This window comes from Elephantulus edwardii, unplaced genomic scaffold, assembly GCF_000299155.1.
Source record: "Elephantulus edwardii isolate Elephantulus edwardi_28Jun2011 unplaced genomic scaffold, EleEdw1.0 scaffold00062, whole genome shotgun sequence".
Classification (NCBI taxonomy): domain Eukaryota; kingdom Metazoa; phylum Chordata; class Mammalia; order Macroscelidea; family Macroscelididae; genus Elephantulus; species Elephantulus edwardii.
Window position 1 is genome coordinate 5,540,222 of NW_006399812.1, and position 23,998 is coordinate 5,564,219.

A 23,998-nucleotide genomic window follows, 5' to 3' on the forward strand; every position below is an offset into this window, starting at 1 on the left:
TTAGACAACAAAATGAATATTTCACCTCTACTCTAAACTTTTAGCATATTAAAATTCAGAAAAATCCACAATGCTTTACTATGTGAACACTCCATCTAAGTAGGTAAGAAGTAGTTTGCTATAAGCACATAAAAGTATTCAGAAACCAAGTTGCTTCTGCAAGAATTCAGATAATACAGAGAAATTTAAGGAAACATCTTAAAATACTTCTGTGTATTTACCTACTTTCCTTGAAACAAATTTTCTTTTCCACTCAACTCCTCTCACATATGCATACAATGTTGAAAGACTTCAATTTCTACAAAGTCACCAAAGAATAAGTTTCAAATCACTAAAATTTCCTATCACAGAAATGAACTCACTATTAAAAAAAAATTAAGCTCTTGATTCTAAGTAGTTCAATGTACTGAAATTCCATAACCAGTTCTCAAAATGGGACTGACCCATGTCACTTTCTTTTTTTTTAGGTCTCTCTCTCTCATTCATATATATATATATAATGGTATTCATCTTCATTTAACCATTAAGGTTTTGAGCATTTATATTTACTAAATTAGATAACTCTAGCCAGAATGATTTTTTTAGTTATCTACTTTGTATGTATTTATAACTGTATTTGTTGCCTTCCCAACTAGACTAAGCCATATTGAGTATTCTCATTTTTGCAATGAGGAGAGACAGCCACTTGCTAAAGCACAGTAGTAGAGTGGGACATAGCATAAGGCTACCAAGAGTAGCTTGATTTATCTGTCTTCCTGCCTGTTTATCAAGAAATGTTTATTTTATGATCCACTAATGAATTACTGAGTTTAGAAATACTAAGAAATTGAGATAAAGTTCAAGAAAAATATCTGAACTTGGCTCATTAGGAAAATAACATGATTATAAAAAGGGCATGGTGCAAGTCCACACACTTGCGTGTATACACACACACACACACACACACACACACACAGAGGAATCTACATTCTTATTCTATATACTCCTATCTTTTCTAGGGATTTTAGAAGATACTTTTAGAAAATGGATGAACATACAGTGTATTTATACTGTTATTTCATCTCTGAACTACAGCATTCATTATTAACATCAAACAATTCAGAATTACTAAAATGCTAAAACAGACTTACAATGTCATAATTTAAGTTAGTTCGAAAATTTCTTAAGAAATGATGTTTAAATGGAACCTATGGCTGGCATACCACTATTTCGTAAAAGTGCATATTTGCAATGAGAACAAGAGTTCTACAATATGAGTAAATAAAATAATGCAACAGAAACTTGTTAAAACTTTAAATATTGTTATCTATAGAAATTTTTAAAAAATCAAAATGTTATAAAATAGTGAAATTTTCCATTCCCTTTGATCTCAGTGTATCAGAATCCAAAATAAGGTCCACACACTGATTAAAACACCACAAACTAGTAAAGACTTAAGGAGTGGATATAAAGATTGCTGAAGGTACTAAGTACTTTTGAGACTTTAAAAGCTAATGGCACTGGTTTTATTATTTCTAAACTTATTTCAAGTTTTCCAGCTTTCCTTTTTTAAAATGGAGTATGTTTTACCAGTATAAGCTAACTTAAAATTACAGTCAAGTTACTCACAAATAGACTAAAAGTAAGAAGGAAGAGAGGATAGACAGAAAGGTTTTTCCCAGTGGAAAATGTAGTAAGAGATACAGAGAAGGGGTGGCAAAATACATTTATCTGTGTTAGCTTCTTGAAGAGAGGGCTATAAGAATTCTTCCTTTCATGCAGTGTCTAGCCTTAAGGAGAAGAATATACCCCTCAAACACTGACTATCAGAGATGGTGAGATAGTGCAGGATAGGGCAATACCAGGTTGTTGTTCACAGGGCTACTAACAACAACTGATTCCAAAATCCCTCCAATACTATGTTTATGAGTAGTAACTATGTGGAATTTAAAATTGATATCAATGAGGTTTTTGTACTCTTACAAATAAAGTCCATTTTTATTTATTTTTTAAAAGAAACATCGCCCCAAACAAACAAACAAACAAACCCAACTAACTGTCTGTAAGGTAGAGGTCACAGTCTTTAAAGACATTAAAACCCCCAAAGTCAAGTGTGTTGCTGGGCAGCTGGAAATGACTCATTGGTTTCCAAGGCTATAAACTGCTCAGGAGGAAACTGTCCATCTTTCTTCTTGTTGGTATACTGAAAACATCAGACAGGCACAGCCGTTGGTTTAGCAAAGGCCACTTCTCCAGAGCCTCCTACCCTAAAGATAAAGTCATGGATAATACCTTTTCCTGCCTCAGCTTGATTTCTGACATCATGTGGGTCCTCATGTGATACCTGCTCAGAAACAAGTTTATAACTGTCCTAGTCTGATTAATTTCACAACATTGCACTTCCTTTGCTATGTTCAGTCACCAATCAAAATGTAACCCCTATTGTCATTTGTTTTCATACCAAATACTCCCTGTCTCAACATTCTCAACCTTCCTGTGACTTTATATCTGATAGAACCTTTGCTCCGTAGTAAATAAACTCCCTTTCATTTTTAAGCTTGTGGTTCACACTGTTGCCATCTGATTATCCAATTTTGTCCAAGCTGACAATCATCAAAGTGTCTAGCCTTTTCATTTATAGACTGAGGTAATTCCAACAACTTTCACCTCTACTCCAATTATCATGGCCACATAATGGGCCATTTCATTTATTATTAACTTTAATTAAGAAATAAAAATTTCCATTTTTATTACCAACACTGACAGTCCACCAGAACACTCACTGTATCTTGCTAACCCCAAATCCAACCAGACCCAAGACAGTGTAAGTCAGTTTGGGCTGAGTGATCCTCCCATTTTAATAACTCACCATGGCAATTAAGGTGCATAGAACTAAATATTAAGTCTCCTACGCCCCCTGTCCCTTATTTGTTTTTATCACATTTCTAACTTTAGTTGGCTTCCAGCTGATGATCTAAAATAAACTTTCACACACATTTGACCTTTTTTGTCCTATTTTTCCATGAGATAGCCCAGACAATTTTGACCAATACTCTTTTGGATGAGAATTGCTCTTTTGTATGACTTTGATTCTGGGCACGGAGGGTTATTGGAGAGTAGAGTTCTAAAATGAGTTTCCCCTCACTATCTCATCAGATCCTTACTGGTCCAAATGAGAATTCTTTTTTTTTTTTTTAGAAATTCACATTCCACCCTTTATTTCTCTCAAGGGTCATTCCAAATCTTTGCTAAATTTATAAATCGTCCATTCTCAACTAATAGCTTTCCTTTCTTCCATTTCTGTCATCATCCTCAACCTCCTTCTTTCTTCCGTAAGTATTTATCAATTGCCATACACATCTCTTCTTTAAAGACATGAACACTCTATTGCTGTTGAGTTTGAACCAACTCCCAGTCGACCCTTCAGCAGGATTTCAAGAGCCTGCCCACCTTTCTTCCTCAGAACCACTGGTGGATTCGAACCACCAGAGAGGTGTCTCCTATCAGTTAGCAGTGCAACTCCTTCCAGAAACAGCTTCTCCAAATGTGTCTTCATATCTGCATCTTTAATGTTTGTATTTTAATGACATCTTTTCTTAAACTTACCAACATTTTAAGTCACTACTATCCTCAAAATAAAGGAACCACATATTCTGTACTAGCAAAACAGAAATGATGTTATTCCTTATATAAAAAAGTAGAAAATAAAAGAAAATCCCTTCACTTTTTACCTCCAATATTCTGCACCTAGACTTTTCAGATTTGTCAGTGACAACTTGCTCAATCATGTCTAGAGAAAGGAATCAACAAGTTTTTACACAGGTCACTTTCTTTTCCCTTAACTTTGATATACTGCCCTTCTTCTCTTTCACAGAACTGCTACTAAAAATTATTCTTTGGATGGTGTTTAAAGTGTCAGACAACAGAACACCAATGCTTCAAAATGAAGCTATCATATTGATAACTTTAGCACTCAGCACTTTTTCCTATTCCTCTCTACCCTTGTTTTCCCTCATTTTAATTGCATGAATCCTCTGCTTCTTGCAAAACTCTCTTTAAATGAGCAAACAAGGAAATTAGGTAGAAATTGTTAGTGATGGGGAAGTATGAAATAAATAATCTAACATAATGCTTTAATAAGGTTATAGACATGAGATGAAGATATAAACAGAAGTTTCAATCTTCTTCTTCACAAAGCACTTTCTATGTACCCTTTGCTGAACATTATTCAGGACCAACAATGAGAAAACCAACACAATATATTGAATGGTTTGATATGACAGGCTAATTCTATATATTGACTTTAAATAAATTTATCTCACTAAAATATAGAGATATGGCATTTCTCATAAAAATAAAAATTTACCAGTGCTATTTATTTACTATGTTGTTGTTTGTGCTGTTGTGTTTGAACTGATTCATCACTGACCTTTCAGTGCATTTTCAGAGGCTATAACTCACATGGGAAGATATGGCCCACCTTTCTTACTGCCTTGGATTTGAAGCACCTGCCTTTAGGTTGGCAATGAAGTTCTTTACCCCCTAGACCATCAGGACTGGTAAATAGTGTCATAAGTTGTTCACACATTAGATGGTGATAAAAAAGGAGATTAAATTATGAAAAGGGGTGTGAGTCACTATACTATCATATTTAGTGGTATTTTGTGATTATGAGCTCTAACAATTCCAACGTATTTATTAAAAAGGCTCAATGAATTTTCTCAGAGGCTAGGATTTAATTTCAACTAAAATGTCAAACATTTTAAATCTAATTATCAATATTATTTTAATATGTTAGTACTATGAACCAAAAAATAAAACTAAAACATAACAGAGAACTAGTTAGAAAACACAGGCATAAAAACAAATATATTATATATGCTTTTTAATGTATAATAATTTTAAATTTTGTTTTAATTTGTGCTAACAGTGGTGTGAATAAAACAGGAGAAAAATGCAGCTAACAATATTTCCTAATTCTGTGAAAAACAGAATGCCGTAGCCCTAGGTTTAGTTTATTACTTTCTATCTGCGATGAATAATAACAGGCATTTAGGTGCTTAACCTCTCTACCCTTCACTCTCATCACACAGAGTCATTAAGTGTTTTAGCATCTACAGAGTAAAAATGATTTAGTTGTGGTTTACCTCAGAACTGAAGAGCCTTAATTAAAGAAAGTCCTGTATTAAGGACAGAGTGTACCTATATGCTTTATGAAACCACCTTTTACTTACGTCAACAGGGACCAGAAGGCTCTTGCCAAGATGTTGATTAAAAGAGAGGCACCAGGCTTCAGTGTAACCATTCATGTTAGGAACATACTTCTTTATTGTTTCATCATTCAGTCTCAGCCATACACCATCATCATTGTGGATCTATGGGAAATAAGCAACAAAAACAAGCCATGCCCTCCTGTAACTCCTGTAAGGCTAGCTACAAGGGCTGTGGCTGCAAAGGCAGGCAGATAATGGTGGGTGTGGAGACTATGTACTTGGTTTATGCAGAAGATAATCTGAGAGCATCTTTAAGTAAGAAAGCAGCAATGAATGCCAAAGCAGTATGTTAACTCAGATGGAAAGATTGTAAAAGGTAAAAAAAAAAACACCCCAAATCGGCTATGAGTGAAAGTAAAGGAAACATGTATTATGATAAGTAGCTGAAAGAATAAAATCAAGTCCTTCCTAAAAATAATAAACCCATCTTAGTATCTCTTTATTAATATTTTATAATCAGACAGTACTTAGTTGTATTACTAGAAAGATGTACTGTCTCAAGTTAAAGCAATAGGACACAATGAAAAATACTCTTTAAAAATGTATAAAAAATGGCACCCATTTCTAATGAGTCTGTGTAAAGGATCCACTGTTAAGCTGTGTTCACTTCATGTTCAAAATAATACTTTACTGATAAAGACAATAACCAAAATGTCTGAGATTCCATCAATCTATTTTACAAAAATCCAAAGCTATTATCCACAAATTGCAATGAAGTCAACACCAACTCAACACCCCAACAGGACAGAACAGAACTGTCTCCTAGGGCTTCTAAGACTGTGTATCTTTACAGAAGCACACTGCTTCCCCTTTCTCCTGTGGAGCAGCTTGGGGATCGAACTGCTGAGCTTTTGATTAGCAAACAGAGTGCTCTATAAAGGGCCCTCAGGATATTTTACAAACTATTTTTTCCCCAAATTTCCCAACATGCTTAAAACACACGCAGGATGAAAATTTAGTAATCATATTATTATGCAAGCAATGCAATTTCTTTCCAAAATTTATTACCTATAATTTGTTAAATTACCTCATCAATAAAAGTGATTGTTCCATTGACTTTAACAATGCCTATCTGTTCACTTTGGAGGGAAGGGTGGCTACGAATACGAAGTCCTGCACTGTCCTTGGCCACAAATTTCCGAACCTGAGAAAGGCAAAGACAAACAATAAGCTGGGAAAACTGAGATCTTATTAGAGATCAAATGAAACCAACTTGAAAATACTTTTGAGAGCGTTTAGCAAAATCCTTTGCAGTTGTTTTCCCTTTATATATAAAAATGTTTATTCATAATGACAGAATTTTCAAAGTATTGAAATATGATGTACTGAAAGGAAAAAATCTGGAAAATTATTAATATGTTAATTTCCTCCAGCTGTGAGGGACCTCTCAAGAGTACCGAAGAGCAACGATGCCAGACTGGAGACTAAGGTGCGCCTGATCCAGGCTATAGTCTTTGAAATTACGTGCTATGCATCGGAGTGTTGGACAGTGAATAGGGATGATAGAGAAGTGATGCCTTTGAGCTGTAGTGCTGGAAAATTGTGTTGAATATACCATGGACTGCTATGAGAACAAACAGGTTTGTCCTGGAGAGGGTGAAGCCGGAATACTCCTTGGAGTGAAGGATTCTGAAGCTTCATCTGACATACTTTGGGCATATTGCAAGGAGGGACTGGTCCTTGGAGAGGGACATCATATTTGGGAGAGTGGAGGGACAGCGCAGGAGAGGAAGACCCTCGATGAGACGGATCGATTCTGTGAGTGGAGTGGTGGGAATGAGTGTGTTTGAGATGGCGAGGTTGACACAGGATAGAACGGCATTTAGGGATCTTGTACATAGAGTTGTTATGAGTCACAAGTGACTCAATGGCAAACAACAACAACAACAATTTCCTCCAAATACTGGAGACATGATAAAAAGCAGGAGAGTCATTTACGGCCTTTAAGAAAGGTAATATACAAATTTCATCTCCTACCTATTTCTTCTTAAAAAGCAGCCTATTAAAATTCCTAGACCTACTGTAGATGCTAGGAAAAGTTATTCTCTAAATAGCACAGGACATTTTGACCCCAAAACTTTACAGTTAGTGGTTGGAGGAGAGCCTCTATGTATAATAAAAACCACAAACTTAGAAGTATGAATGCAAAAAATATCGGAATTTTTTCACTGTCAACTGACAAAAGGTATAGAATATTGTAGAATTATACAAACAAGTAAAACTAACATAACTTTTATAATTTTGAAATTATTAGATTAAAACCACCATGAATTATTACTCTACAAACTTACACAGAGATATTTTTTACTCGAATGCTAAAATCAGTTAAGAGATGGACATCTTGAAGCATCAATAGAAAAAACCTGCACTTTCCTCATAAATTTTTAAAAAATTATTTAAGTTCTGAATTAATTCCACCCTAACCTTATTTGGTTGAGGCTCAGTCTTTGGTTTGACCAGCTGAGTTCCAGGTGGTATCATGCCTTTTGGTGGGTCTTTTACTTTTACTTCTAGGCCAGCATCTGTAAGAAAAGGAAGAGAACTATACAGCATTTGAGAAAAGAAGAAAGAGGGTCTTAATTTATCATTATCTTATAAACATTCATAGGCTATTTTAAGCAATTAAAATGAATGTCTTAATTCTGTCCTTTAGATAGTGATTGAAAATTAATAGACTAAAAAGGAAATATTTCAAAGGGATATCTAAGATGTACAAGGAATGGCTCCTCTTCTTTGACTAGACCATGTAAAATTAAAATACAAATTAAAAAAGGATAAAGGAAATGCTGAAATTGTAAATGTTTTTGATAGTGTCAACTCATTTATAAAAATCATCTCCATGATTGACAGGCAAAATGGAATGTTGGTTAAAGACTGTTGAGGTCACTTATACAAGTTGCCACCAAGTGACTCTCAATATCTCAAATTCTTTATCTATAACATTAGGACATTAATTTGTTTTTTGCATTGTTTTAAGAAATAAACTTGAAATAATTCACAAGATACAAGTTACCCAGGTAATAATGCTACTGTTGTTTGGTGCCTTCAAGCCAACTACATCTCACAGCAGTGCTATGAAAAGCACACGAGAACCCTGCTCTATCGTGCACCATCCTTGTCATTTCCACCATGCTCAAGTCCACTGCTGCAGTCCATCTTGTTAAGGATCTTCCTCTCACTGATCCTCTATGATTTCCAGCATGATGTCTTTTTCCAAGAACTGCTCCCACTTGACAACATGTTTAAAGCATAAAAGATGAAGTTTCACTATTCTTGCCCCTAGCGAGCATCCTTGCTGCACTTTCTCTAAGACAGACTTGTATGTTCTTTTGACAGTCCACACTCATCTCCAACACCACAATCCAAAAGCATCGATTATTCTTCAGTCTTTCTTATTCAGTGATCAACTTTCAGATGCATCTGCATCTGAAGCAACTGAAAATACCATGATATGGATCAGGTGCACCTTAGTCTTTAAATTGACATCTTTGTTATCTGGTACTTTAAAGAGGTCCTGAATACAAGATCTTTCCAATGCAGCATGTCTTTTGTTTTACTGAATGCTGTCATCATGAGTGCTGATTATGGATTTAAGTAAAATGAATTCATTGACAACTTTAATCTTTTCTCTATCTATCATTACGTTGACTACTAGGCCAGGGGTTAGGATTTCTGTTTTTGTGATGTTGAGATGTAATCCATATTTTTGATCTTCTTCAGTAAGTCTTTTTCACATCTTCACTTTCTGCATGGAATATTGTGTCATCAATATTACGCAGGATGTTGACGAATTTTCCTCCAACTCCAATGCCACCACATTCTTCTTCATATAGTTCAGCCTCTTAATTGTTTATTCAGTATGCAGACTGAGTACTTATGGAGAAAGAATACAACTCTGATGCACATTTTTTTCAGATTTTAAACCATGCAGTATTCCTCTGCTCTACTCAAACACCTGCTTTCTATTCTATGTACAGGTTTTGAATAAGTACAATTAAATGTTCTGGGTTTCTTATTCCCATAATAATGCCAGACTTAGGCCGCAATCACTGAACCACCGCCGACGACTCAGCTGCCTCCCCTTTGAGCCCCTTCACTTCCCGACGCTCCGCTCCCCCGATCGCCTTCTCGCGCCACCACCTTCCGCAGGTCGTTTCCACCGAGGAAAAGGAATCGGATAGTTATGTCCGCTATCCAGAACCTCCACTCTTTCGACCCCTTTGCTGATGCAAGTACGGGTGATGACCTGCTTCCAGAATTCAACAGAGAAACGGCAGGAAGACCCTTACAACTGTCCAAGGGATTGCTGATGATTACGATAAAAAGAAACTAGTGAAGGCGTTTAAGAAGAAGTTTGCCTGCAATGGTACTGTAATTGAGCATCCAGAATATGGAGAAGTAATTCAGCTACAGGATGACCAGCGCAAGAACATATGCCAGTTCCTTGTAGAGATTGGACTGGTTAAGGACGACCAGCTGAAGGTTCATGGGTTTTAGGTGCTTGTGGCTCACTGAAGCTTCAGTGAGGATTTCCTTGCAATGAGTAGAAAATTTCCCTTCTGTCCCTTGTCACAAGTGTAAAACTTCACAGCTTGTGTAATGTAACCATTTGGGGTCCACTTTTAACTTGGACTAGTGTAACACTTTCATGCAATAAACTGAAAAGAGCAAAAAAAAAATGCTAGACATATATTAAACTAAAAATTCACTTCCACTGAGCTAGTTCTGACTCATAGCTGACCTTTAATGAGTTTCCAATGCTGTAAATTATATGAGAAACGTTTGCATATATTTTTTCCTCAGAGCTGTCATGGATTAAAGAAGTATAGCTTCTGGTTTAGTGGTGAAACTCTCTACAGATTACCACCTATGCTCACTAGATACACAGTGTGAACAAACGTTAATAGAAAATCCCAAATGTGTTGCTGTCAAGTCAATTCTGACTCATAGGAACTCTATCAGAGTAGGAGCCAACTCACAGCTGACCCTTCAGCAGGTTTTTATTAGGATTTTACCTAAATAATGTCTTGCATATAACCAACAAATGCTTGCCAAAGCAAAAGTTTTATCTGATTCTACAGAACAGGAAAGTGTCTTTTAGATTTTCCTTGGGGGTAAATGTATTTTTTAAAAAAAATGGTTTTCATTCAATCATTCCTATACATTTTACTTTATAACATTATTTACAGTGGGATAATGCTGTTTATTACAATGTTTTATCAAATATTCCCTGTACCCTCTCTTCCGTCACCTTACCACATTCATCTGCTAATCTCTGCTCTTCTCTCTCAACTCCCTGTCAATCTGTTTCTATTTGTGCATCAACCTTTCCTCAGAGGTTATACACCTCTGGGAGCAGGTGGCTTCTCCTGTGGAATGATTAGGGGGTTCAAGCCCTGAACTTTGTAACTAGGGTTTCAACATTTAAGCCACTATGCTACCTGGGTTCCTAAAAGCTTTTTGGATATGCTGATGTGAAGGAGAGAAGGCTGCTGAGAATGGTGAGTGGAATGATACAGATGAATTTGATGTTTCTGATTTTATACTGTTATTGCTAATGAGTAGACAATGACTCATAATGACCCTATGTATAAAAAAATAATATGCTGCCTACTTCTAGTGGTAAGAAATAGTTCTGTAATCCCAAAGGCATGCAGTTAGAATCCTCCGGCTGCTCTGTGGGAGGAAGATGGGCAATCTCCTTCCGTGTGATTTACTGTCTCTGAAAACCCACTGGAGGGTCAACTATGAAGTCAGTTCCAACTCTATGGCACACAACAACCTCAATTTCTCTACATCATCTCCATGATCTTGGTTAATATTTGAGGCCACTGTTGTGACTATTTCGTCAATTCTCCTCATTAAAGGTCACTTTGTTTTCATAGAGAGCCCTGCTGTTATAGTCTGTGGCTGAGTTGTGCTGCTAATGCAAAGGTGTCCCCTCTTTGGCAATTTGAATTTATTAGGTGCTCTAATGGATAACGGGTCATTTATGGCATCTCAAAACATGCTAGAGGGTCAGCTATGGCTGATTTCCAACTAGACAGCAGTAAGAGAGTTTGTTTCATTGGCGTATTTTTTTTTACCAAGTATGCTGTTTTCTAGACAACGGCCCTTTCTAATAGTATGTCCATCAGAGCGTCCAAAGCAAGCACAATAAAGTTTCACTACCCTTGTTTCTGTGAGCCCAAAGGTATGTGGTTTGAATCCATCACTTGCAAAAGAAAGATTGACAATCAACTCTCATGCGAGTTACTGACATCCCCTGGCAGGTCAGCTATGAGTTGATTCCACCTTGATAGTACACGACACAATGGTGCACACCCTTGTTTCTATGGAACATTCTGGTTTTATTTATTTTAAGATTGACAAGTTTGCTCTTCCGGCAGTTCATGGTATATTCAATATTTTTTAAAGAATAATACAATTCAAATACATTAATCATTTTTCTGTACCTTTTTCATCATCCAGCACATGAAGTAATTGAAAACATCATGGCTTAGGTCAGATTCATCTTAGTCTGCAAAAGTGGTATCTTTGCTTTTTAGAACTTTAAAGAAGGTTTGTTTATTTTGTTTTCCAGCCAGCAATATGCCATTTAATTTACTGACTGTTGTGTCTATAGACATTGATTACTGATCCAAAGAAAACCAAGTACTTGACAAGTTTGATTTTTTGGGGTCCATAAAATCACGATGCTCCTTACTGTTTCATGTGTGAAGACTTTATTTTCTTTTTGTTCAAGTGTAATTCATATTGATTGCATTGTATTTTACTTTCTTCAGTTAAATTCTTCACGTTTTCTCCATTTTGGGCAATGACGGTTTTGTCATCTACATATCATAGGTTGTGGATGAGTTTTTCTCTAGTTTTGATGATCCTTTGTTCATACAGATCAACTTCACAAAATATATGTCACCATACAAGTGCATTAAGTCTGGAGAAAGCATAGAACCCTGGCACACACCTACTCCAATTTTAAATCAGGCAGTATGTCTTGTCTGAGCATCTGCCTCTTGATTCATGTAGAGATTCTACAAGAGTACAATCAAGTGTTCTCACATTCCCGTTCTTCATGACGTTATCAGTATTTGTTATATTTTCACAGTCAAAGGCCTTCCTGTAGTCAGTAACACAGGTAAATCTCTGTGTATTTTTGCTGTGGCTAGGATCCACCTGACATCAGCAATGATGTAAGTCACTCTATGTGATCTTCCGAGTTTGCCTGGAAATACCAGCATTTCTTGTCTATCCATGGATATGTTGTTGTTGTTATGTGCCGTCGAGTCGTTTGCGACTCATCGCGACCCTATGTACAACAGCCCTAAACCGTGCTCTATCCTGTGCCAATCGGATATAGTAATTTTTAAATAATCTTCAGCAAAATTTTGCTAACATGTGATAGTAAGGCAGTGATAATTTCGACATTTGGGTCAAGTGCCTTTCTTTGGAACAGGCACCATTACAGACATCTTTTGGCTGGTTACTCAGGTAGCCTATTGACAATGTTGCATCCATTTGCTGAGACACTTCAATAGGTAGTCTGTTATTTCTGGAGCTAAATTTTCACCAGTGCTTTTAGCGCAGTTGTACTCCTTCCTTCAGCACCAGTAGCTGTCTCATATGCTGTCTCTTGAAATGCTGAAATTTCATCTGTCAATTTTTTTTGTTATAGTTATTCTGCTTATTCTTTCCATCTTTTTTCCTACACTTTTAATAGAATTTAATTTCTATACATAGTATTAATGTATACTTGATATTGTTATATAAAATATTTCTTTATCATTATTGTCAAAACATACTATTAAAGCTTAGTACCCAAAGGACATTTTGATAGAATATCTATATTTCTTTTTTATAAAAAAATCAGTATTATTTCTTTTTTTTTTTTTTTAAGTATTATTTCTTAATTCTACCATGTCACCTTCTTCCATTAACCCTAATATGGAACAAGGTGTTCCACTATAAGGATTAAACTGAGATAGTCAATATTCTTTAGTTTCTGGATGTCACTGTGTGAATAATTACAGTGGGAATACATTACACTAAGCTTTAAAAGCTATCCTAGTTTTTCTGGAGGAACATTTGCAAGATTAATGTCTTAAGAAATATATATTCATATACAATTATATATAGTTTTCTTTCTATTGTTATCCAGTTATTCAGACAGTTTAAAAAATAAAGGAAAGAAACAGAGTAATGCTAGTGGTAAAAGCAGTATGTTTTTCACAGTTGTTACTGTTAGGTGCTGTCCAGTCAACTATAACCACAGGGCCCCTGTGAAAAGCAGATGAAAACCTCGCCCTATCCTGCATCAGCCTCATGATCTCTACCATGCTTAATCTCCAGTAAGTAGCAGGTAAAGAAAAGTCATTATTTTAAAAGTATTCACTGAGCAGCCCAAGTGTGACACTGAGCTAGACTGGAAGATTTGGAAAGGGAGGAAAAGGTGCCTGCTCCATGGCCAGGAGAGAAAGTAGATATATCCAAAGTGGTGACTAACATGCAAAGTGTCAGACAGTAGCACACAAAAGAGGTGCTTTAGGGAATTCAGGTAAGGAGTTCAGGAGCTGACATCATGATAATACTTAAAAAAAAAAATACCTATTTCAATGCCATCAATGGTAACGTGAATAGTGTAGAGTCCAATTGCTCCTGGAGTCCAATTTGCACAGTAAGTGCCATCATTATTGACACGAATCAGCATATTTTCACTTGGTCTGAAAGAGAGAGATAATATTTTATAATATTTTGATAAACATTTACTTTCTGTGTGTATGGTTAACACTGCCTAGCAATCTTAACTGTTTTTGTATGTTTTTCTACTTTCTAGAATGATCCAATTTCATTTCTTCTTCCTTCCCTCAATATTTCATCACTCCCTCATCCTCAATTCCAACTGATCACGAGCTCCTATCTTTCTTCAGTGAGAATGCAGGAGTCAGATATTATAAAAACCCTCAAAGCCACAATTACATTTATAAACCTACTTTCCTCTTTTACTACAATATAAGCCAACCTCTCCATTTATGTTGTGTCTCATTCCTTCTAAGATGTTCATGTTCTTTCTCATGAATCAGTTTTTCTCAGTTTGCTCAATCATTTCTATGAGCAAAAGACTTTAGAGTCTCCCACTTTAATGAACTCCTCTTGATAGTAAAGGAGCTCTGGTGGCCTAATAGTAAGAAGTTGCACTGCCAGCCTGAAGGCACTTGGTTCGAATCTGCCAGCTGCTCTGCAGGAAAGAGCTGGGCAACCTCTCATGCAATTAACAGCCTCTGAAAATGCACTGGACGGGTCAGATCTCAATATAGCATGCAACAATAACACATCTTGATTTTAATGATCTCTCCAATAAGATATCTCTTTAACCAGTCATACCAAAATTTAGCTGAAGAATTGTCTACAATCACCCTTTTCCTTTTTTAATTTGCAATTCTCTTCTACAATTTATGAAGGCTTTTTTTTTTTTGACCTACAACTTCTTTCATTACAGTGCACATGATAGCTTACAACTACTTTCTTGAAATTCTACTCCTTTTGTTTCTGAATTTTCTCTCTTCTCATTGTTGACTCTATTTCTTCTAACTTCTTTTTAACTTAAATAATGACCCAGGATTTGATTTGGATATCCACCTATCTCTACCTCTTTCTCTATCATTATCTAATTTTCCCCCTAGATGATCATTTACACAAATCCTAATTTGAAATATCATTCGATTCCAAAGTTCATTTCTCCTTTCTGTCTTCAACTAATATATTGTCACTTCTTATTTCCATGTAGATAACTATATGGAACCTTGACATCTCAATTTTAATAAATCCAAAGAAGAGTTTGAACTCTCAGAGACATGATTCAACCCTCTATCAATCAAAACCAAACATAAATCACCTACTCATTCATCCCACAGTCTTCCTGAGTCTAGGGGAAGTCATGATGTTCTCTAACAGGAGTCAGTAACCATTTTTCGTACACCCGTTTTAGGTTTCTGGATCAAACAACCCCATCATAGTCATCATGTAAGAGCCAAGAGCAATACAGAATTCTTAACTGATTCTTTCCTTCACCTCCTATTATCATTTTAGTAGCAAGTTCTGATGGCTTTGCCTTCTAAGTATATGTCACATCTATTTTTAGAAACAATGATTGTGAGACTTTGGGCATGTTGTCAGGAGTGGCCGGTTTTTGGAGAGGCCATCATGCTTGGAAAAGGAGAGGGTTGACCAAGAAGAGGAAGACCTTCAACGAGGTGGACTGACACTGTGAGTGAAACAATAGGCTTAAGCACAGTGGAGACTGTGAGGATGGTAAAAGATTGGGCAAGGATTTTCTTTGTCGTATGTAGACTGCTATAAATCAAGATGACTTGATGGCACCTCACCATGACAAGCTACATCTCTTACTTTCCACTGTTAAATTCTTCCTACCCTCAACTGAGACAACTAATGTTGTGGTTATTATGTGCTGTCGAACTGAGACTGACTCACAGGTAACCCTCTAACAGGTTTTCAGAAGCTATACATTGTCTGGGAGGAGACTATCCATCTTTCTTTCACAAGGTTGCTGGTGGATTCCAAACCAAGTGTCTTTGGGTGAGCAGTGAAACTCCTTATTAGTAGATAACAGACACTAAAATAGTGTAATAGCTCTCTAATTCATCTGTACCCTGTTTTGCTTTCCTCTATGATTTATACTCCAGTGATAAATCCAAATGATTATTTTAAAATTCTGTATCAGATTAAGCTACTCCCTTGGTTATAATCCATCAAATAAAAAGAAATTCCATCTCCTCAGTCTATTTGATGAGTATTTACACAGACTATAGTATGGACCTTTTTTAAAGTGCTAAAGAGAAATATAAGTTTAAGGACTAAGGTGCATCTGATCCAAGTCACAGTATTTTCAACTGCTTCCTATACATCTGGAAAGGTGGACAATGAGTAAGGAAAACAAATGAAGAATCGATGCCTTTTAATTGTGGTATTGGAGAAGAGTACTATAAATTGTCTTTGAAAAGAGTAAGAACTTCTGTCTTGGATGAAGTGTAACCAGGGTTCCCTGAGAGGCAACAATGGTGAAACTTCCCCTTACATACTCTGAGCATGTTTTCAGGAAGGGGCAGTCTTTGGAAAAAAGACATTATGCTGGCAAAGGTGGAGGGTCAGCAAAAGAAAGGATGTCCCTAACTGAGGTAGACTGACACAGTAACTTGAACAATGGGTTTGGGCATGGTAGAAATTGTGATGATGGTGCAAGACTGATCAGTTTGTTGTTTGGAAAAGCTGCTATGAGTGTTAGTCTACTTGATGGCACTTACCAGCCACAATAACATAGATTTGGCCCTTGTCTAGCTCTTTGCCCTCATCGTTGGCCTTTTTCCTTCCTGTTTATTAGTCTCCTGTTTTCAAAAGACAACAAGCTACATTCACTACAGGTTTTCTCTACCAGAAAAAATTTACTCTGTTCTTTAAATGACCAACTACCACCATCAAGCTTGCCACTCAATCAGTACTTTTCCAAACTGGTCTTCCCTGTCATCTAGTATTTTGGTCATTTGATCCTTCCTATCAATGTATATCAAGTAATGATTTCTTCCCACTGACTTGCTGAAAGGTTTCTTTCCTACATAGAAATGTAAATACCTTAAGAATGAACACCTTAGTCTGTAAACAGTGTTCACCACAGAGCAGGTGCTTAATGATAATTTCTAATTGAACAATTTCTGTCATATTGGAAGTGGTCAGTGTGTATAAAAGCCTATTTACTGGTACATGCTAAACTTGTTCTTATTTAATATGTTATCACTCACATTCATTACTGTTACTGAGCAGAACCAACTCAAAGCTGACCCTCCAAAAGGCTGTCAACTGTATAGGAGGAAACAGATCACTATTCTCCTGTGGGGCAGCAGGTAGATTAGAACTGCTTGCCTCTGGGTTGGCAGCACAACTCTTTAGCCATTAGAACATCAAGTCTCTTGTCATGTTATAAATCATATTTATTTTATAAAGTCTTAAGTCGAAGCTGCTATTGCAGTGGGAATTTTAAAACTATGATAAAGCTAGAGACAAATACTAGTATGTATTACCAAATACACATTCTTAAAACCTAACCATTTTGGCAGAAATTTTATAGACTGTGCAAAAAAACCCACCAACCTTCTATTTGAAACATGTTAGAACAAGCTCAAAGTCAGCTGGTAAACTCATGTAAAAACTCTGGTAAAAGTCATGTAATATGTGATGATATAGTGGAATGTATCACATATACTTTATATAGATTCAATTAAAAAATTTTCCCATAAGGATAGTTGCTACCATACTGTAAGTAGTCTAATAATTTTGACCATTTACCTATTTTAGAAATTACTTCTAATAAGTATTAAATCAAAAGATGAAAGAACACACACACACACACACACACACACACACACACACACGGTAAATGCAACACACACTGAAACCACTCTACAATTTTCTTGTAGAAGAGGGGGAAATGTAGAACAAAATTAGCAAAGACAAATCAAATAACTTTAAGTGACTCTTACATTTTGTAAGACAGTAGTGTCTTTTCTCAAACCTATAGGTAACATACTAAAAATGTTTTACTTGACTTTCTGGTAGCTTTATGGCAAGAAACTGCACTGCTGACCCAAAGGCATGGAGTTTGAATACAGCAGCTGCCCTGAGGAGAAAATATGGGCATTCTAATCCCATGAGATTTAAAGCCTCTGAAAACCTGTTGAAGGGTCAGTTATGAGTCAGTTCTGACTTGACGACACACAACCATCACCACCTAAATGCATTTTATATATGCATAAACAGGAAGGAAATCTTCCTGTTTAGTAATGCATACATTTGTAAAAAGGATATCTAGGATCTGTGAATACTGGAAATCTCTACTGGAAATTTCTTTTACTGTGATTTTAATGAAAGTTAATAGAAAAGTTGAATTTTTATTCATTCATTCATTGTTACACATTTTTCCTCCCTACCTCCTGGAAAAATTTTTAACATTGTAAAATACATACATTAACAGAGAGTGACGGTGAAATGCGGAAAGATTTTGTTGCAAACAGTTGATAACACATATTTTGGCTATGCTTTGAGAAAATGATTTTTACCTCTTAGGAGTTGGTGATGCAAAACGCAGTTCTTCAAATGAATAATTTTCATAAACCTTGAAGAAAAAGTAAAAATTTTATAAAGAATTAGAAATGTTTTTAGTTAATGAACTGACAGAATACTGAATAAATAATTTTGAGGCAATTCCCTTACTTATCTATGACACAAATCTTACAAAAATAACTTGTATATATGTTAAAGATTAAACTATAAAAAATTTAAGTGAAAGAATAGCATATTTAAATGAAAGAATAGTATCTCTTGAGTACATGAAAATTAAAAATCTGTCCCAAACACAGGAAGTATAAAGAAAATGAGAAGCTCAATCTTCACTGGAGAGAAAGGGATTTGTAATTCACCTAACTGAAATGGGGTTAAATACCCGTAATATATAAAGGGCAAGTCAATGCAAACCAAAGAAAAGTGAATAAAAGTCATTAAACTAAAGAAATCTGGATGACTAATTAAACATTTGAAAAGTTATTCAACCTAACTTGAAGTAAAAATTTTTTCAACTAAAATAATAACAGAATAATAACATTATATAGTAATAAATTGGTATTGGTAAGAAAAAGGTCCTTGGTTCTTTCATATATTGCTGGTGGGAGTGTGAGTTTTGGCGATATTTAATAAGGTTAAAATTGTGTACATTCTAGGATCCAGCAATTCTACACTGTAGTTAAACCACTGCTTATGCACAAGGATGTATTCTATAGTATAATTCATAAAAGCCCATACTTGAAACAAACTTAATTGTCCATCAGGAGGAGAATACATGAGTATGTAATGAGAAGACACCACAGCGGCAGGAGTAGAGAATGCCACAGGTTGGGGACACTGATACAAATTGGACTGCATGCTCCTGAATGTCCATCACCATGAACAATCAAACGCCATGAACATCAACTGCTATGAACACCTCTGAGAAGCCCACTTTCCTCCTTCAAAACTAGGCTTTTTTGATCTATTGCTCTGGACCTACGATATTCTGGACTAACTCTGCTCACTTGTGACTGGATGGAATGTGCACAGTCTACTATCTTAGATAAAGAATAAAAAAAATCTTCAGTGAAGAATAGGTAAAATGGTATGTAAAAAAACCCCCTATTTATAACTATTAAACCATATAAAATAATTTAAAAAATATATTGCTATGTATACACTAGAAAGCTCTGTTGGCTTAGTGGTAAGGAGTTGCACCAACAGCCCAAAGGATTTGAACCCATCAGCTGGTCTGTGGGACAAAGATGGACAGCTATCTTCCAACCGATTTACTGCTTCTGAAAATCTGCTGGAGGGTCAGCTATGAGTTGGTTCTGACTTGATGGCACAAAACAACAATACGGAAGAGCTAAAGAGTCTAAAGGAGAAGGAAAACTGGAGATGATTCCACATTTGAGAGGGTTTTCCTTTTAAGAATTTATGTTCTGGTAAGAAAAACTAAAAATCTTGACAGGGATAGAACCAGCTTTTCAGCTGAGGAAACCCTAAAATATAAAGAAGTCTGGGTGAACTCAGAGGACCTATATTTTAAGAGTTATGGTAAGATGTGAGCAAACAGGTACTTTTGTAGGGAGTGAAATAATTTTTAGATTATCTCACTCTCTTCCTGCATTAACTTGATCCAGAGCTGCTGGTGGAGGTACAACAAGGGTGTTGCCAAAGGTAAGGAAGGTAAAACTTTGTCTCCATACATTCACTATGTTATCAGAAAGAATGAATCCTTAGGGGGAAAAAAAATCATGCTGGGAAAAGGAGGGTCAGTCAAAAAGAGGAAGACCCTCCACAAATGGATGGATATAGTGACTACAACAATAGGCTTGAATCTCGTGATTACTGTGATGATAGAACAAGATATGTTAAGTTTTCCTTGTTCGTAAGCAAAGGATAGGTCAAGGATCTGTTATTCTTATGTATGGTGACTATGAATTGTAGTTGACTAGATACAACCTAACATTAAAAATAATAGTTGCTAGTCTTCTTTAAAATTCATCTCAGGAGGAAAACAATATTATCCTAAAAATAAATTGCAATGGCTCTGTAGTGTTGTAGTTTTCTGTCTACATTTAAACAAATAAAGTGCTTGCTGGTGAGCAGTGCTATATACGCCTCTTCCACTCATGATAAATAAACTACCTTCATCATTGTTATGGCAATGTATCGGGCCTCCTTCACTATCATTGGTTCATATGACACATCAAGCTTTGGAGATGCCAGTCCACCAAAAGTCATGTCCGTATTAGAAGATGCAGCTGTTACTGCAGGACTGCCAGGAATCCTTTGCGTTTTCTTGACTTGTTCTTGTTGTAAAGATGTTTTCTTCTGAGAAACAGGGACTGCTTTCACTTCCACCTAATCATGAAATGATGAAAACCAAATACTATTATTACCTAATTATTTATGACAAAAATAAACCAAGTATCTGGTAATTATGGAATTGGAATGATACAAACTTTATGTTCGCATTGTCTGAATGGACAATCCCTCCAAAGACGTACTTAATAGTATCAGAAAGACTTAAAAGAGAGTACTAAGCTATGGACCTTGAACACAAATGTGAAATAGGGGCCTCATTATTTTTTCTTTTTGGTAATATATAATCATGGATACTGAAATATAAATAGAAATTAATATTATCATTAATAAGAGGAAAGACAGATTGAACTTATGCACGAAATTAACTTTCATGTTGCAAGTAATTAATTACACTGTAAAGATGCTGTAACAATTGTTAAACATTCCTAAAAGCCCTTTGTGACATCTAGGAGGCCGGAAGTAAAACAGATGAAATGACTTTGATTTCTGCTTTTAAAAGAATTCATAAAATATTTAGAAATATTAGTAACACCAATAGTTTCATAAATCATTTTTACTAAGTAGCATTTACAAGTGTCTTAAATATATGTTCTTAGCTAGAGATGAAATGTGATATAGACTTTGAGCATATCAGTAAGAGTTTGAAGGCAAAGGAGGACAGTGTGGCAACAGCAGATCCACGGTGTGGCTGTTGCTGTCAGGTGCTATGGAGAACTGAGTTAGAACGATCCTGTGATCAAAGGACCTAAAACCTCCCCTATCCTGTGCCATCCTGATTATCTCTTAACACACTTGAGCTGATTGTTACAGTCACTGGCAATCCATCTTACGAGTGACGGGTCTTCTTCTCTTTCTATGACACTCCACCTTTCCCAACATGCCCATAGTATGTGAGACATGGGAAGCAGAGACATCGAAAGAGATATTGAAAGCACTGAGCACAATATGTCATTAAATAATAAATCCCATACCACAACAAGATAAAGGTAAATAACTCAATTGAAAAATGGGCACAGGATATGAACAGACACTTCAAAGAGGACATTCAGATGGCAAGTGTATGAAGAAATGTTCAGCATCCCTAGCTCTAAGAGAGATGCAAATCAAAACAACTATGAGATATCACTTATGCCAATAAGAATGGCAAAATTTAACAGAACAGTAAACATCAAATGCTGGTGAGGTTATGGAGAGACTGGAACCCTTATTCACTGTTGGTGGGAGTATAAACTGGTCCAACCACTATGGAAGGCCATAAGGTGCTTTCTCAAGTTGGAAATAGAAATACCATTTGACCCAGCAATTCCACTACTGAGAATATACCCTGAAGAAACCGTAACTGCCACCCAAACAGATATATGCAGCTTTGTTCACAATAGCAAAGAGCTGGAAACAACCCAAGTGCCCATCAACAAACTAATGGAGAGAGAAGCTGTGGTATATTCACATAATGGAATACTATGCTGCATTGAAAAACAAATAACTCATGAAATATTATACAAAATGGGTGACCCTGGAGGACATTATGCTGAGTGAAATATCTCAGTCACAAAAGGACAAATACTGCATAGTGCCACTGTTGTAAAACAGGACTGACATTGGGGTTGTGGGGGAGACTGAGAAAGACGGGATAAACAATGTATACTGCATTGAAACAGATAAGGGAGAAAACTGTTTAAACGGGATGTATGATTAGTTACTATTGTCATGACGGGAGTCCTAAACGAAAGCTGCATAATGGAGTGGAATGGGGGGAGGGATTGTCTAACAATGAAATAATTTTTATTTTCCTTTTCAAAAAGAAGAGCCTAAATCAACTATTTTAATAAACTGACTTTCCATTGGGAAAAAAAAAAAAGAAGCGTGAACTGGAGGGATGGGTGGGCAGGGAGAAAAGTGCAACAATGAATGAATGGAAATCCAAAGTCTCTGTAAACTTTCATTAAAATCAATCAAAAAAATCTAAATGGGGGAAAAATATTCAAAAGTATAAAATCCACCATGTCAGTCTCTTTTTAATTCCTTTCCAAAGTTAATACTTTCACTGTGGTACTGGTGTCATTCCTGATCTTCCGAGATCATCTCGTTCCTTAACGCTTCAATTTACTAACTTCCTACTAACCTTGATTCTTTGCTTATAAATAGGCTTACAGTTCTCCAATTTCAAAAACCAACAATTTCCCATAAAAGAGGTTTACTTTGTGCTGCTTCCATGTTCTTGTAATGGTGAATTTGTACTGGTGTACAAATCTCTATTTGTGTCTTGGTACTAATTTCTTTGGGGTATATTCCAAGTAGTGGAACAGCTGGTCATAAGGAGATTCTATGTTCACCTTTTTTAAGGAAATGACAAACTGCCCAAACACGAACTCCATATGGGCCACACAGTTTCTATGTTCAGTTGTTTTTTTTTTTAAGGAAATGCCAAATAGACCAAATGTCCAACCACAACTGAATGGATTGAGAAACTGTGGTACATTCAGACAATGGAATACTTTCCAGCATGCAATGATTTTGAAAAATACTACATAACGTGGGAGAGACTGGAGAGCATTGTGTTGCGTGAACTAACTCAAGTCTTATTACGACAAATACTGCTTAGGATCATAATTGTAAAAATATAAGGATAATTAGTAAAACCTGTCTGGGGATGCAATAGGGGAAGAGGTAGGAGCAGAGGAGTGACGATAGGTAGGGGCAAAACGTCAGGTTGCACAATTTTGTGGGTGGAAGGAGGGGATAAAGGAAATGGGAAAGAATTGGTGGGGACCTGAAAAGACAGGGTAATGGGGTGCACAGTAGAATGATGATTAATGTTATAAAATATAATGAATGGAAATGATTGTATGAAACAAAATTTGAATGAAAAATAGGGTCAAACATAAAACGTATAAATTTTTTCAGCAAATCACTACAGGAAAGAGGTATAGGAAGAAAAGTATATTCATCTACAATATTTATCTGTTTTGAATATTCATTCAAAATCTATTTTACTGACTTAAGAGGTATAAATGCGTTTTCAAAAATAATAAAAGCAGAGTATACACAAGTCCTAAAAATCATATACACAAAATTTTAAAAAATATTCTTTTAATTACTCACTACAGATTGTGGGTTTATATTTATGTGTCTGGCACTTTCGTCCTTTCATTGGGTTCATATGCTTTGTGCTAATGTATACTGTTAAGTCGGAAATGACTCATAGTTAACCTCCAGCAGGTTTTTAGAGGCAGTAAACTGCATAGGAAGAGACTGCCCATCTTTCTCCCGTGGAGCAGCTGGTGGATTCAAACTGTGTACCTTTG

At 36.0% G+C, this 23,998-nt stretch overlaps 1 protein-coding gene across 1 annotated transcript in view; it reads right to left on the reverse strand.

Moving 5' to 3' along the window:
- MYCBP2 (MYC binding protein 2, E3 ubiquitin protein ligase) overlaps positions 1-23,998 on the reverse strand; it is a 377,715-nt gene that overhangs the window by 90,982 nt on the left and 262,735 nt on the right. The window contains exons 46-51 of the mRNA XM_006887864.1: positions 20,514-20,729; positions 18,377-18,432; positions 13,857-13,972; positions 7,677-7,774; positions 6,280-6,396; positions 5,214-5,354 (exon numbers count right to left, since the gene is read on the reverse strand). Coding sequence (XP_006887926.1) covers positions 5,214-5,354; positions 6,280-6,396; positions 7,677-7,774; positions 13,857-13,972; positions 18,377-18,432; positions 20,514-20,729 — 744 coding nt within the window. The remainder of the gene's footprint in view (positions 1-5,213; positions 5,355-6,279; positions 6,397-7,676; positions 7,775-13,856; positions 13,973-18,376; positions 18,433-20,513; positions 20,730-23,998) is intronic.